Source organism: Cervus canadensis, chromosome 8, assembly GCF_019320065.1.
Source record: "Cervus canadensis isolate Bull #8, Minnesota chromosome 8, ASM1932006v1, whole genome shotgun sequence".
NCBI classification, from domain to species: domain Eukaryota; kingdom Metazoa; phylum Chordata; class Mammalia; order Artiodactyla; family Cervidae; genus Cervus; species Cervus canadensis.
In genome coordinates, this window is record NC_057393.1 from 18,456,031 (window position 1) to 18,471,325 (window position 15,295).

At 35.2% G+C, this 15,295-nt stretch overlaps 1 protein-coding gene across 6 annotated transcripts in view; it reads right to left on the bottom strand.

The window, feature by feature from the left end:
- The window catches only part of VTI1A (vesicle transport through interaction with t-SNAREs 1A), a 368,250-nt gene that overhangs the window by 273,241 nt on the left and 79,714 nt on the right, over positions 1 to 15,295 (bottom strand). For 4 of the 6 annotated variants that reach the window (XM_043475444.1, XM_043475442.1, XM_043475446.1 and 1 more), the window contains exons 5-6: positions 9,181 to 9,201; positions 4,284 to 4,368 (exon numbers count right to left, since the gene is read on the bottom strand). In XM_043475444.1, coding sequence (XP_043331379.1) covers positions 4,284 to 4,368; positions 9,181 to 9,201 — 106 coding nt within the window. The remainder of the gene's footprint in view (positions 1 to 4,283; positions 4,369 to 9,180; positions 9,202 to 15,295) is intronic. The other 2 variants (XM_043475447.1, XM_043475443.1) reach the window with 1 other exon arrangement.

Genomic DNA, 15,295 nt, shown 5'->3' on the forward strand with positions numbered 1-15,295 from the left:
ACTGGATCATGCCAATGGCTCAAACAGCCACCAGAGTGTCTGGTCTTTGACAGTCACTCCCGAGGAATTTTTCTAATGAATCTGATAATTGTCCCTGTTGATGTCAGTCTGAGCTTGAGATGTCCAAGCACCCGCTCTTTAGTTCAGTGTCATACATTCTTTCCTCCGTCTCTTCATTTCTAAATGGAGCTGTTCAAATAACTTGTAACCTCACCAATTTTCTCAAATAGAAAGAAAGCCATGAAAGAAACTTGTTTGGTATTAAACTCAATAAATATCAAGGTGTAAATGGCACTTAGATATAATCATGTACTTTTGCTCAGACCAAGTACACTCGGGACATGAGTCCTCTGTTCAGCAGCTATTATTAAAGCAATAGTAACTGCCAATTTGACAAAATAACTTTTTAAAATGTCACAAATGACTCAAGAATTTTAGGAGATGGATTTTATTATTTACTAGGGAGATGCTAGAGGTCAAAATAATATGCTTTCTATTCTATTCCACACACACACATATATAATTATAAAACTTTTAAAATGATATTTGCCAATAAAGGTCTTCAAGAAAATTTATAGATTTTTGCTGAAATCTTTTGCTAATGATTTTCAGAGATAACCACTTATGCTGATGATAACATAAAAATGATGACTTTTCCAGAGCCCTATTTGCTTTCTAAGCACTTGAACATATATGACCTCATTTTAACTTTATAATAACCTTATGGAATATAAGATATACATATAGGATATATTGATGCTGATATCAGGTTTCCATTTGGCAAGTAAAAGAACATGTACATAGAAGCTAAGAATTCTTCAAAGTCACAAAGCTGATTAACAGTGGGGCCAGAGAATGGGATTGTTGTCACTTTCTCCAATTCAGTACATTAGACAATAATTCCTAGATGTTGTGGCTAAGCAGGGCTTCCCTGATAGCTCAGTTGGTAAAGAATCCTGCAATGCAGGAGATCCTGATTTTAGAAAACATTTCAAAGGGCCCAATGGGGTTGCCAATTTTGTTCATTTTCCAGGTAGAGGAAAAAAAAAAAATATATATATATATATACATATATATGACTTCTACCTACTATTTCTATCACATCATAAAACTATCCTTTATTTTATCACCCCAAATAGGAAAAACATGATCTGAGAAAATGGGTAGTTCTTTAATAACATTTGTTTGTAAGAAAATCACTAATTTTTACTTTTTCCCCTTCATTTTACTATGGACTGATGAAAACTCTTGTTGTGTTCTAGGACCAGTTCTCAAACCAATACTTGCAAATCATTAAGCTCTTTTGTACTGTTTCAAAAGTCATCATAACTCTTCCATAACTATGCCTTGTTGCATTTCACAGTTTTTTAGAAGAAACCAGGAAGTGCTAAGTTCTCCCTTTTGAAAGATACTGTTCTTCAACTGATACTGTAACAAAATGATCAGTATAGTAAATTTACATTACAATCAAAACACAGAGCTGTTGATTGACTGGACATGACCAGGCTGAGGGTTGACAGTGAAGCAACAAATGTAGAAGCAACATGGAAACCACCATAATTACTTTCCCCACCTCCCATAAGACATGAAGAAGGGCAGGAAAAATGTTTTGTGCCTCCTTTCTCATTTCTTCATCCACTTTCACGTTCATCCAAGGAAATGAATTATCATGATGACTTCTGTCTAGGTGTGTGCCACATATGTGTTTAACTCCACAAAGCCCACTCTTATCCCTCCTCCTAGACTTGGTTTTACAGTCTGTAAGAAGTTCCCAAGTTTATATATATATATATAATATGTAAATATCTACTTTTATAAAACTTTATAGTTAATTTGGGACTTCCCTGGTGGCTCAGACAATAAGGAATCTGCCTGTAATGCAGGGGACCCTCAGACAACAAAGAATCTGGGTTGGGCAGTCCTGGAGAAGGGAATTGGCTACTCACTCCAGTATTCTTGCCTGGAGAATTCCATGGACAGCGGAGCCTGGTGGGCTACAGTCCATGGGAGTTGCAAAGAGTCGGATACAACTAAGCAACTTTTACACACACACACAGAGATATAAACAGTTAATTTACCACTGTATTCTACTAAAGAATCCAAGGGCATTGAGGTTGGTTTGCAGGACAATCTTAAAAGTGGCATTTTCCATGCTGGCTATATTGATAGTTTAATGTTACGGCACTCACCAAAAGGAGTTAACTATCAAATCTCAATCTTATGACCTTGATCAATGCATGCCCCTCCAGTATCTGTGACCTTCTTTGTCACATATTTGGGAGGGAGCTACATGAAAGGTGTTGTGGGAGAGAAAAGGCAGTCCAATCAGTCAAATCAAGCTCTGTGATCAGTGTCATAGCAAGAACATCCCCAACCCAACCCAGTCCTGTCTGGAAAGAGGCTCACCAATAGGATGCTTTGACAAAGGAGGTCCTTTTATGTTCAACAGGTATAGTGACACATTCTCCTTTTTAGAAACTCCTTTAATACAAATTTTGATCAAATAACTTTTTTCTATGAAAGGTAAATGCCTATATATCATCAAATGACCACACATTACTAATAATAGTTATACTTCTATAGTGTTTTACGGTGTATAACACATTTTAACTTATGCCATCATTTCTTAGGAATAGTCTGAGACAGGCAATATAATTTCCCTTCTATTGAAGAAGAAACAGACTCAGAGAGGTTATGTGATTTGCTTGTGTTTGGTTGCTCAGTCGTGTCTGACCCTTTGCGACCCCATGGACTGTAGTGCGCCAGGCTCCTCTATCCCTGGGATTTTTCAAGCAAGAATACTGGCTGGGGTTGCCATTTCCTCCTCCAGGAGATCTTCCCAACCTAGGAATTGTAATCACATCTCCTGGCTCTCCTGCATTGGCAGGCGGATTCTCTGCCACTGAGCCACCTGGGAAGCCCATGACTTGCTTAAGGTCACACAAACAAAAGCTTGAACCCAAGGCTGGTCCTTTGACCGCATGTTCAGGGCACTTCTCATTATTAGCATTCTTTGCAAAAACAGTCAAGTCACTTCTTAAGGTAAGCCCAAGGACTAAAAGAATAAACGAAAACTGGCTTTTATTCCAAGCAGGGCAGAGAGCCAATCTATCAGTAACCTCAGAAAGAAGGACTGCCCATACTATTAAAAAATCTGGGAAAGTTGATGGTTTTCTTCAGTTTTCTCACCGTTACTATAATGCCAATATCATTTGTGCTCATTCTATCTGATTTCTTAGAATTCATCACATAAGTAAGCCAATATAACATAGCCATGAATTAGGAGCAAGGGAGAACACTGGCCATTCATAAAAGAAATCATTTGGAATCATTTTCATTATACTTGCTCTTACAAAATGAGTATTTTTTTGTAACACTAAACTTTAAAAAAATCAATGGAAATGTTGTCAACCACCTATTTTTGTTGTTCATATAGTGGGCAAGAGCTACCCAAAAATACATAAAATAGATCCTATATAATCTATACTTTGCAAATAGCTAAATAACAAGAGAACTGCTAAGTGTAAACAGGTTAATGGATATTTACTTAATAGGTGAAAATAAACATTCATTACGTGAAGCATTAATAATGTAAAAGCATGTCTATTTTAAATAAATTCATCCTAGAAGCCAAATTAGGGCTGTGTTTTCTGAAATTAATAACTAGTGTTAACTCAAACCAAAAGTTTGGACAGTATTAACTAACACTTATAGCACCATTATCATGACTTTCTTTTTCTCCATATCTGATTACAGGCTCTGCTCATGATTTGGAAGAACAATAAAAACAAGACCATTAGGAATCATTTCCTAATGACTTCCTAATCATTTCCACCGGGACAAACAAGTACTGTAAACTTGATGTTGGTACTTCTTTGCCCCCAGTTCACATCATTTAGGCTGATTAAAATGTTAATTTTTACATATGTGAATAATCGCAAAGGAGCAAACAACTGGAGCCAGCACTGTGTGCTAGCAATCATTGCGGGTGGGTAAACTGACAACATGTAACCGCATATTAAGACAAATGTAGAATTTAGACAAAGTATTCCATCTCTTTTCAGATGTATACTTTTAAACCTCAGGAACTGTTTTCAGTAGATGTCATGCCTTTTAACTTGAAAAAAGATAAGCGCAAATAAGCTCCCAATTGTCTCCCCAATATGTAAACCACATCTCGGGCTGCTGTCTCTGCTACTCCTTTGAAGTTTCCCTGAAATGTCATGTGTTGTGAAGACTGCTGTGCATAAGCAAGACAATTTGCTCACTCTCAGAATCCTTACCAGTTTCCACCGCTATTTGGTACCCAGCCTCTAGTCTCCGGGATGACCTTTCCAGCCTTTCTGTGTTATCGAGCAGATGTGCCCTCTGAAAAGGAAAAGGGGAAAAAAATCACACGACCGTCTACAATGTTCTTTTTTTTTGCCTTAAAAAAAATAATGCCGTTGTATGCCCTAACATTTCGGGGGGAGGGCGGATCACAACCTATTATAGACAATTTTTAGCAAATCTTTCTTTATACAAACCACTACAATGAACCGATTTTCAATCAATCAATTGTGTATGGACCATCCATTTTTTGCTTTGTTTTGTTTTAAAAGGCAGACTCATGTTGTACGTGGCCACAATGAATCTTGCTCCAAAACACTGAGAAGTGTATGAAGACCAGAACCAACTGGATCTTTCCTGTTGCAACAGAAGTAGCTTTATGAGTTATTTGCATGGATCAATGATCCCTATTTTGTATTTATTTTTTATAAAATGCAATCATGAAAAAAAATAATTCACTAGTTCCTTTGATTCCTAAAGAAATTTTAAATGAAAATTTTATTCTTAAAGAATGCCCCTTAATTTTCGATGTGCAGCAAGATGCCATATAGAACAACATATGCTACTAAAACAGAATACTAAACAGCAATTCTAGTTCTAAGACCACTCAGGGCAACCACTAAGAAACAAGAGACATATGTTCCCTCATGCACACAGATGTACAAAATTGTGGATTTATTCCCAAATATTCCCAGATATATGGCACTATACTGAAAGTGAATTTCTGACACAGTGTTTTAGACTAAGAACTAAAATGATAATATACATTATTTTATATTATGTCTGATGGTGGAAATTAGAAGATTTTTCCCAAATCCTCAGCTTCTAAACTTTCTTTTCTACATTGAGGCTGATCTTTTTAAGCATAACAATCATACACTAGATCATATTCAGACTGACAAATACATTTATAAGCTAATAATGGCTGTGAATGGATAGCAATATGTGCATGCCCTTGGCAGTGTGTGTTTGTGTGTGTGTGTGTGTGTCCATATGTGTGTACTGATGCATGTATGTCTGGATACTTAAAAATACTAAAATATGTGTAACTATATATTTGGGCATGTGTACACGCACTCATGTATTTGTATAAATTAGTACCTTACCCCCTCAAATCAGTTTTGGTATCTGGTCAAAAAGAAAGAAAAAAATGCAACCATAACTCCAACTTTTGTTGTTGACAGATGTCATTTAAAATCGAAGAAATGCTTTCTAATAATAAAAAAAAAAAGGAGGTGCCACACATATTATCTGAGTGGCTGTCGAGCGAAACGATCCACCTTGCTCTAATGAGCCCCCATGGATCTTGGAGATGCAAGCTGTATTGACATGCACACTTAAGCTAATACACCTAGACCAGTGCCTCCAAGCTCTAGCAGCCAGGGATGCTGACAGAATATCTCGCTTCCATCTTCAAAGAAAGGAAGTGATTAGTATGTTATCATTACCATTCAAAACGTGATTTCCCTATTCCCTCCCGGCATAGGTGACACATGTGAGATGCGGCCAGACGTTGGAGGCAGCTAAAGCCACATCAAAGCTTTCCTTGAAAAATTTTTTTTTGGGGGGGGGGAGTGCTGGGGGAAGTGGGGGGAAGAATCATTAAAACAATGCATTTAGAACAGAGAGATAGGACCTGATGTGAAGGTCAGGAAAGCTGCAACAACAGTCTATAGTAATTAATAGAGTCGTCTACTATACAGTGGAGAAATTAAGAGAAAAACTGCCCCTCCCTCTGCCAAAAAAAAAAAAAAAGCACTAAATAAATAAAAGGGAGGAAGGAAAGCATATATCATAAAAATGCAAAATCACTAAAGTCTGTAATTGAGAAAAGGAAAAGCACGGGGAGCTTTATGTGTTTGGCATTAATGACTATTTTTAAATAAATTTAACACTTTACTCAGCTTGTCAAAAATTAGGAATAGGAAAAGCTTTCTTATTCCTAATTCTCACTACATGAAGGTTTTGGGAGTGGGAATTGCTCTTCCCTTCTTTGAATATTGTTTTCTAACTTAACAAAGGACTGGGTTTTTCAAATCAATGATTCTCTAAAAAGATATCAGCATTATGGCATCAAGAATAAATGTGATTTTTAATCCAGAATTCAGATCAAAGATTTTGGTTCATTTTCATATTGGGTGAAATCCCTAAGCTAAAAGAAAATATTTAGCTACTGCAGATTTAAAGAAATCAAAGTTCAATACTGCAAATGGAGAGTTTAATTACACAATAATAAAAACGTAGGAAACAAAGTATTTAAACGTAGAATCATTTCTGAGATCCTATGAATGGGAGCCAAATTAGCTTATCCAGTATATGGCTTTGTAATGGAAAGCAAAACTGCTGAGAGAACTTTTTTATTAAAAAAAAAAAAAAAAAGGTCTATTCCTAAAAAATGTCAGTAACTCTTCTGCAGGACAGTTCAATTTTATCAGAGTAAATCTGCACACAAGAGGACTATCAGTTTACCAGCAGCTTTCCAGCAGGACCTCACTTTGTATTTTGGAACCTCTTCACTTAAGTCAAGCTAAAATCAAGTTCTTGTAACAGCTGTGCTATTTACATTGTTCCCTTAGTTGTACATTGCCCTGGTCTCTGAAAATGAAAGGAAATACAGTACAGTAGCAGCTGATGCTTTCAACTTGCCCCCACACTCCATCCCAAACTCATTCTCTCACCCTCTTCTCAGCCCTTTTCAAAGCAGGTAAGTGAAGCTGTGCTGGAGCTTCAGACACAGCTCAACTTGTGTGAGGAGCTGCGCAACGTGGAGCGCTGGAGACGCAGGATTCAAACGGAGAGCTCGGCACAGCCAACACCGGCTCAGCTCCCTGCGCGTTACCAGCCCGATTCCGAGCAGGCTCTCTTTTCCAGGACCCAGCCCAAAAAGAGAGCCCCCAAAAAGAGCACCTTGAGGGCTGAGTGGGGCATACTTTGTTTCCAAATAGTATGAAACATTCTATTTTGAAGCAGAGGACTGTTTGTCTTCTTAGGATAGCTACAAGGAGAAAATCAGTGTTTTATTACTCTGAGCATCCTGCCTGAGAAACAATGACTTTGGAGCAGACCATATACCAATAGGGTCATCACTGTAACCTACCCTATAAATATCAATGCTGCATCCATATCAAAGACTGTTAAGAGAATATTTCAGAGTACATTATTCTGTTAGTTGAGTGATCTAATTCTTCCAAGTACAATTCCATTTTGGATTATAGTGTTGGTAACATGCATTCCAGCAGCATAACTGATAAAACTGTTGCTATAGGCACAGCAAAGGAATTAAAAGCCATAAAATAATGATGAAACGTATTTTAAAAGAACTGCAGATGTGATATTTTCAGCTTACAGAATTAAGATTTCTAAGTCCCCACAATTCAGCTTAAAACTAAATCTTCTGTCAATGATGCTGACGGTACTAACACACAAGGGCTTATTAATTATATTCATTGCTAAATTCAGGGCCAAGAGCTTCATGTAGTTTCTTCATAGTCTACAGTTGGCCGCATTAATATTTGAAAATTCAAATTCTTCACCTAAGCCTGAGCATATGCAAATACATACAAGACGACTGTCTTGCAGAAGAATAATGTTGACATATCACTCACCTCAAGAATAATCTTATACATCAAAACTACGATTTATAATATTCATTTAATATATACATCTGCTTCCATGCAGGGAAGATAAAAAAAACACAAAAAGGTTGGAGGGTGAGGGTTTTGTGTATTTTCACCCTTCTTTTTATATATCATTATTACTTTTACTGAGAAGACATCATGAATGCATCTTAAATCAGAAGAGTTGTTGAAAACCACTCTCTACAAACCTCTAAATTAGCATTCATATCACCTAGAGAATGATGACATACCAATTAAAAATAAAAAAACTTCCAGGAAAAAATCACAAACAACACAGTCAACCTAGAGTTGAAAATAATTCACAGTACTCTGCTTATTATAAGCAATTAGACAATTTTTAAATAGTAATATAGGTCATTATTTTATGTCCTAATGTAAAAGTAACTAAATTCAATCTCACTAAGGAAAAACTATGACTACTCTATTTCTGAAAAGAGTAGCAGAGTATATTTGATAAGTATGGTCTAATTTAAAAAAATATTTAGAATCATTTGGCATCCCTCATGCATACAGGGATAAAATTATCAACGTTATAAACATTTGCTGGGCCACAAAAAAAAAAGTCTGGAGCTGTATTATGAAGCAGGCTAGCAAACTCAGAAAAATGAGAACTCACTTGGGTGCTGTTTCCTACAAAAAAGAAAGTGTTTAACAATGAGGAGAGGCTTGGCTCTTCTTAGGTATCTGCGTACATAGACTAGTAGAGTATTTATAACATATGTGTGTTTCCCCAAAAGGATAATAGGCTCATGGTATCTAATGTTGAACTAAGAATTTTGGTGGAAGGAAAGAAATTAGTTTAAAAACAGTTTTCAGTAAATTCAGAATGTCAGAAAAAAAATTAATCCTGTTGACTTCTTTGAGAAACCAATGCAAACAAAACAAAACTGAAGTCAGTCTACATGAAAACTACACTTGGGTATAGCGTCAAGCTATTCCTTTCTTTTTCCTCCCTTTTTTGGTCTTTAAAATATGAATTTTCTTCCAAAGCAAGAAAACAACAATGATCACTGTGATAAGCATGATTAGAGTGTATTTGGTATTTTTTTTAAAGATAGCAGAGAACATTTCTAGCAATATAATCAATGCTTTTAATATGCGCAGATTTTCCTGGAAAAATGAACCCAATGGTTTTACTTCAGATTTAGATACTCAATTTTACAGGGAAAAGCAGAATTAAAAAAAAAAAAAAAGCAAGCTAGGAAGTACTCACCTCTTCACGTAATTTTATCAACTGCAACATGAATGCACCAAAAAAAAAAAAAAAGATAAAAAGGAAAGAAATGGCAGGAAAGAAAGATCAGTTGTGTGACAGGATACAGAATTAACATTGACAATTTATCTGTTTACATGTTTAGCATTTAAAAATCACAGACAAACACATTAAAAGAACCTAAACATAGACTACATGCAGAGTTTTTTGAACGAATAAAGATCACTTTCTCACACTGTCACATTAAACAAAGAGAATAGTGTGAAATTCTCTTTTAAAGTACATCTAAGACACCATCATGAAATAAAGGGGAACGACTTCATAGAAGTCTATATTATAAAGAAAGAAAACAAGTTTACTGTTCCTCTCTTCTAAGAATGTACCACTGAAGAGGTTTTGTATATACAAGTTTTCAGAATGTTTCTCTATTTTGAATCTTGACAACTGCTTGCAGATTTTTACCTCCAAATGAAAATGATTAATAGCTCATGCTTTTGTCCCAGTAAGTATTTTAAAACAACAAACTGGTATGTTAAAGTCATACTTGTACCCATTCTAGTAACAAGATCACCTTTGGAAGTAAGATTAGTTTAACTGGGAATAAAGCATGCCAGGAGAGATAATATTTAGGACATAAAATCAGAAAATATTTCACAATCCTTAGCAATACTGTGTTTACCAGAGTTGATTTCCAGGGTTTTGTTTTGCTGAAGAGGCTACTATAATCACAAGGTGTTTTAATTTTAATTTTTGAAGTTTCTTCACTTATCAGTTTTCTTCATCTTGTAAACCAGGTCATTTCAAAGCAATGAACTCTCTAACTTCATTTGTACTGCAATTTGTTTTCAACAAAGTCAAACCTCAAGCCACTCTTTACCTGTTAGCAAACTCTTCTGTGATAACATTTTGATTTTTCTCTGTAGAATATTTAATTGTCTTAAATTTTACAGATAAAACAAGTTGTTTTACTTTTTAGAAACTAGAAAATGGATATAACCATATGTCTGGTTCCCTGTGTGTATGTGATAGTATTGTATTCTAACCCACAAATATTGGAGAGTTGAGGTGTTTTCCAGTTTCTACAATGAATAGAAATGAAACCTATGTTGTATGACACTATAAACCATATTCTAGGTCTGAAACTTACATCCTCAGCAATTCAGGTCTACAACTGATAATTTTTAAGCATCCAAATATCTGTAACATCTGTTATAACACTTGACATAAGCAGGCCAATAAATTAAACTATTGCTTTGGGAAAAACGTGCCATGAACTGCTCACTATAAGTCTTTCTAAAAGTATCATGTTTACTATAGCCCAGATTTCTCAAAGCTTAAAGCTATTTTTGTCTCCAATTCAAGGAAAACCATATGCATTCCAGCTTAGTCTGTTATTTCATTTGTTATTTGAAAAGTATTTCAAGTACAAAAGAATGAGATTTCAAACCAGTTATGAATCTTTAAAAAAAAGGTATAGAATCTATTACATAAGGTCTCACACTGCATTTAGTGAAAAAGAAAGTTTTTCTACCTTTCAAAAACACATATGAAGTTGTTATTACTTGTAATTAATACAATCATTATCTCAGCAACCACTGAGTGTGTAAGTCAATCATCTCATTTCAGGGGAAAAGTTACAATTCTTCCCTAGAAGAAGCAAAATTCTCAACTAAAATACCTGGCCTATCATATATCGGAATCTTTCTCTTTGCTATCGGAACATCATGGGAGAAAAAGGGCAAACATTAATTCTCAGAAAAAGCTGATCTGGGATTGATCGCACAGCTATTTTTTTTCTTTTTTCTTTCTGGGGGCACCATTCTTAGTTGACTATGATACTTAAAGGGCCAAAGTTTAAAACTACTCTCCAGCAATGGAGACCATTTGGGCATGCCACCCTGCCATAATCAATGAGTGTTTAAAAATGCTACCCATTTGTTTTTTCAATAGGTTCCAAACAAAAAACGTTCTATCTTGTTTGTGCTGCATGGCTGCATCCAAGCTTTACACCGGATTTGTAGCTAAGCTAGGTAATGGGAGGGGTTTTAATCTTTATCTTTTTTTTCTTCTTCTTTTTTTTAGTTAGTCTGAGAGTTTTCACTCAAGTAAACAAAAGATGGCCTGTTTTTGAAAATTAACAATGCTTAGACTAGACTGAAAGTAGTGATTTCGTATTTTTTCGATTCGCATTTTATCGAGTTTCTAGCTCCGTCATAGGCGACATGAAAGTGTGCCACGCCACCATGTTGAGTTATGATAATCAACATCTTTTTTGAAACAAAGATTTCTGCACAACCCCCCCCCCCGCCCCCAATGCAGAATTTGATACAAGAGGTAATCTGTTCCTTTGTGGGCTGAAAAAATCTGGTTTACGCTGGTTTGAACCAGTGGAATCTCTTGTGGTTAAGCCTTCTGCTGTGACTAAAATCAAAACTGCTCTGCAGAGCATGTGAGGGTTCGCGCGCGCGCCTGTGTGTGAGGGGCGTCACGTGACCCCCAGAACGACCGAATTTTTTTTTTTTTTAAAGCTGATAACGCGACTGCCGTCTCTGTCCGCATATAGATAACGAATAAATGCTGAACTCTATTAAACGCCCTTTACACATTATCGTGGGTCGAACACACAATTTTCTGAACTTATGATGACAGTCTATTTATTTTGCTATAAACCCTCAGCACGTAACGAACAGATTTGTGCCTGGTAATGATCTGCTCTGCCAGGGCTATATGAAATGATACCGACCTTCTTTAGATCTTCGGGAATTAAATTGACCGACTTCACCCCCTGGTCTGTAGCTGAAGTTTAACACACTTTATGCACAGCAAGCCCAAATCGGAACTTAAGAGAACGTCGCATTAAAAAATTAAGCAAATCATATCTGCTGAATATTGCTTTACCACAAAAAGTTCCTCACGTTTAGACAAACCCTACTCTTTATATATTTTTTTGAACCTTCTATCTGGGATTTACTCAAATTTCTTTTACTCAGGTTCATTCACTGATCAATATAATTTTGCATATGGAAACTGAGATACTATTAGGTTTCAGACGTGGAGCTTGGAACATTTGTCCCATTATCATACTCTACTGTGAAGGGGATTTAATTCTGTATGAATTTTTTTTTTTCCCTTTCCTAAGAATCGTTTTCATGAAACTAAATCAAGTTAACAATTATTAAAGTTTCCACTCGAAATACAGCATCACTACATTTCAAGAACAAGCTCTTTGACAATATTGAGATGCTGTCATATGCAATGGAAAATTTGATTTGTTAAAAGAACAGAATGATAATGCCCAAGACAACTAACAGTTCATGGAAAGACCCAACAATATTTGAATGTGCCAAATAGGTAATTTTGCCTCTTCTCTGTAAATCAAGGATGAGCTTACACTTGACTGCATGAAATGGATGTAATAGAAATGAATTTATACAAAGCAATTAATTTGGAATTAAATAAAAATATGTACTGTATGGAGAACATTAAAAATGCATTTGAAAGTTCTTAATTTTTGAAATTATAACAATTCTAATCATGGCAGAATGTTTACATATATGAGTAAATTAATATACTGTATAGTTAATTGGAAGAGCATAATTATGTGTATCAACAGCCAAGTTTTAGATGCCTAAAAAAATGGACTATGAATTGGCAGACTGAGAAATAAGAACTAAGGTATTCATATTTGTCTAAATCTACAAAGTCACTATAAGGAGGATGTGGACATCGCATTGAAAGTAACTAAACAGATAGCACTTAGTTCATTTGTCTATTTACAACCTTTGCTATTAATTATTTATCCTTTTTTTCTGACCTATACTTTAAAAAAACTGAGATATATCCCAATTTTAGTTAAACAAATATTGCCACCTTTGGTCTCATTTTTTACCTCTAAGTTCTCCCTGTATTTTTTAAAATTTACCATAAATACGACATGGCCAAGAAGTTCTGAAAAATCAATTTCTCAATAATTAGGTTGAAAATAAACTTACTGTGTGCAGAAAATATTTTCTTCTGTAATTTACTAGGTGAGCTTCTCTAATTTAGTGGCAAGGTGATCCTAGCCAGAAAAAGCTATCTTCTCAGCCACTGAGCTACAAAAATTAAAATGAAAAGCCAAATCTTTTCTTCCTTTAAAGAAAAAGTTTCTGTTTTGATTTCATAGTCTGAATGAATACTGATGCAGAATAGTTATTCTCAAGTGACCATTCCAAGTTAAGGATGTGTTCTATAGTTTTAGGGATTTTAATTCCTATATTATGACAAAGAGCCTCAAAACAAAACATAAAGGCTTCATTATGATATGGAAATTGTGCTACTTTGCTAACAAAATATCCTAAAAGTTATGTGCCATCTCTTTGAACTTTCAAATTTTAGACTGGAAAGTTCACATAAGTAATAATCTAACAGTTCCACAGTCTCATGACTATAATTTATCACACTCTATTTATTGAAGCGACAGCTCCTTACAACTAAACTTCAGGCTCTCCAAGCACTTTCAGAATTTGTAAGCTTGATTTATACAAGTCCAGGGGAAATCTCTGAGTTATCACTTTAAAGTGACAGGAGTATAATTTGAAAAATTCAGAAAATATGAACTCAATCTATTTTTGTGGAATATTTTTCTTTAGGCGTTAAAAAAAAAAAAGTCCTCCTTATATGTTCGTAAGGCAAATGTTCTAGGCACATAAAATGTCCATTAAGAGAAGAGAACATGCTTTAAAAAAAAAAAGATCCCTGTCACAGTTCTACAGCATCCATTACAATAAAGGAGTTTGAGTTAGACAGAAACACCCTCTTCTCTTCTATTTCCTCTATATTTGGCAGTAGTTTCAAATGAGGTAAAGATCTATAGCTCTTTAAAGAATTGACATGGAGATTCACTTTTTTTTTTAACACATTCACTTTTTTTTTTTTTAAAAAAAGGACAGTGCTTTTATTTGCAGTAAAGATAGAAAATAAAACTATGATTAATTCACTCAAGAGGTATGAGCAATCTAAATCTCACTTAAAATAGGAAAAAAATTTTTTTTGCTCTCATCCTCACATTATTTAATCTATTATGAGTAAAACTCCTTTATCACATCATGCTTTTGTGTTTGATGTGCTCCTTTTTTTTTTTTTCCCCTTAGCTATGCTCACATTTCAATCAGGGAAGCTGAAATCCCAAGTCAAATCTTAACGTGTTTACATGTCTGAACTGAAGCTGATAACATCCAACTAGTGGAGGAGCTGAGATCTTTCCAAAAACAAACACAGGACTGCTCAGTGATTCTTCCTTTCTGGGGGTGTGCGAATGGGGGCCTTTTCATCACATGAGCAACAACCCTGTTTACAATATTCACATTTAGGGGATAGTATTATAGTTTCAGCATATATAGATTTACACTCTATTTGCAAGGGTAAACACTATTATGCAATTTTTATAATGCATATCAATATATTATGTTCTAGCGGCTTATTAAAATGTTGGTTTACCCAATGAATGATTTATGTTCATTTTTATTTAGAGTAGAGGCTTCTACTAGACTTGCCAAAGTAACGTTAATAAACACGTTCAGGTCTTGCTTCTGAAGTTCCCTATCATTTATTTTCTTTAAAAGTGTCAAAGAGAATCAGTCACTAGGGCTGTTTGAGACATTTTTTAAAAATCATCTCTACTCTGAGGTTCTTGAAACATTTTTTAAAGTCATATATATTATCTACATGAATTAATGAAATCGGCAGTATTAATTCAAAGAAAGAAGTGGGACACTAATTAGACTCACGACACTACTGTGTGATCGCTGACAGCCAAGTTGCGAGGCCTCTTGAAGAAGAAACCGTGTCTTATTTTTTTGCCTATGCGGATCTTAAACTGCAAAAAGACTTCTCGCATTACTCCTCCTACAACTATTATCATCATCATTATCATTACCTGACAGGGGCACAACCTCTATGTGAGTATCCAAGTTCCACACTGGTGCTTCCAATTTGCATTTTGGTGAATGTATTTTTAAGAAGGTACACAATAGGAGCCTGAGCTGCCCAGTCGAATTTTGAAAGCTTACTTTCATTTGTTTTGCTGTGAGTGTTGATTTAATTATACTGCATTATTATCAAAGCTGCATTATGT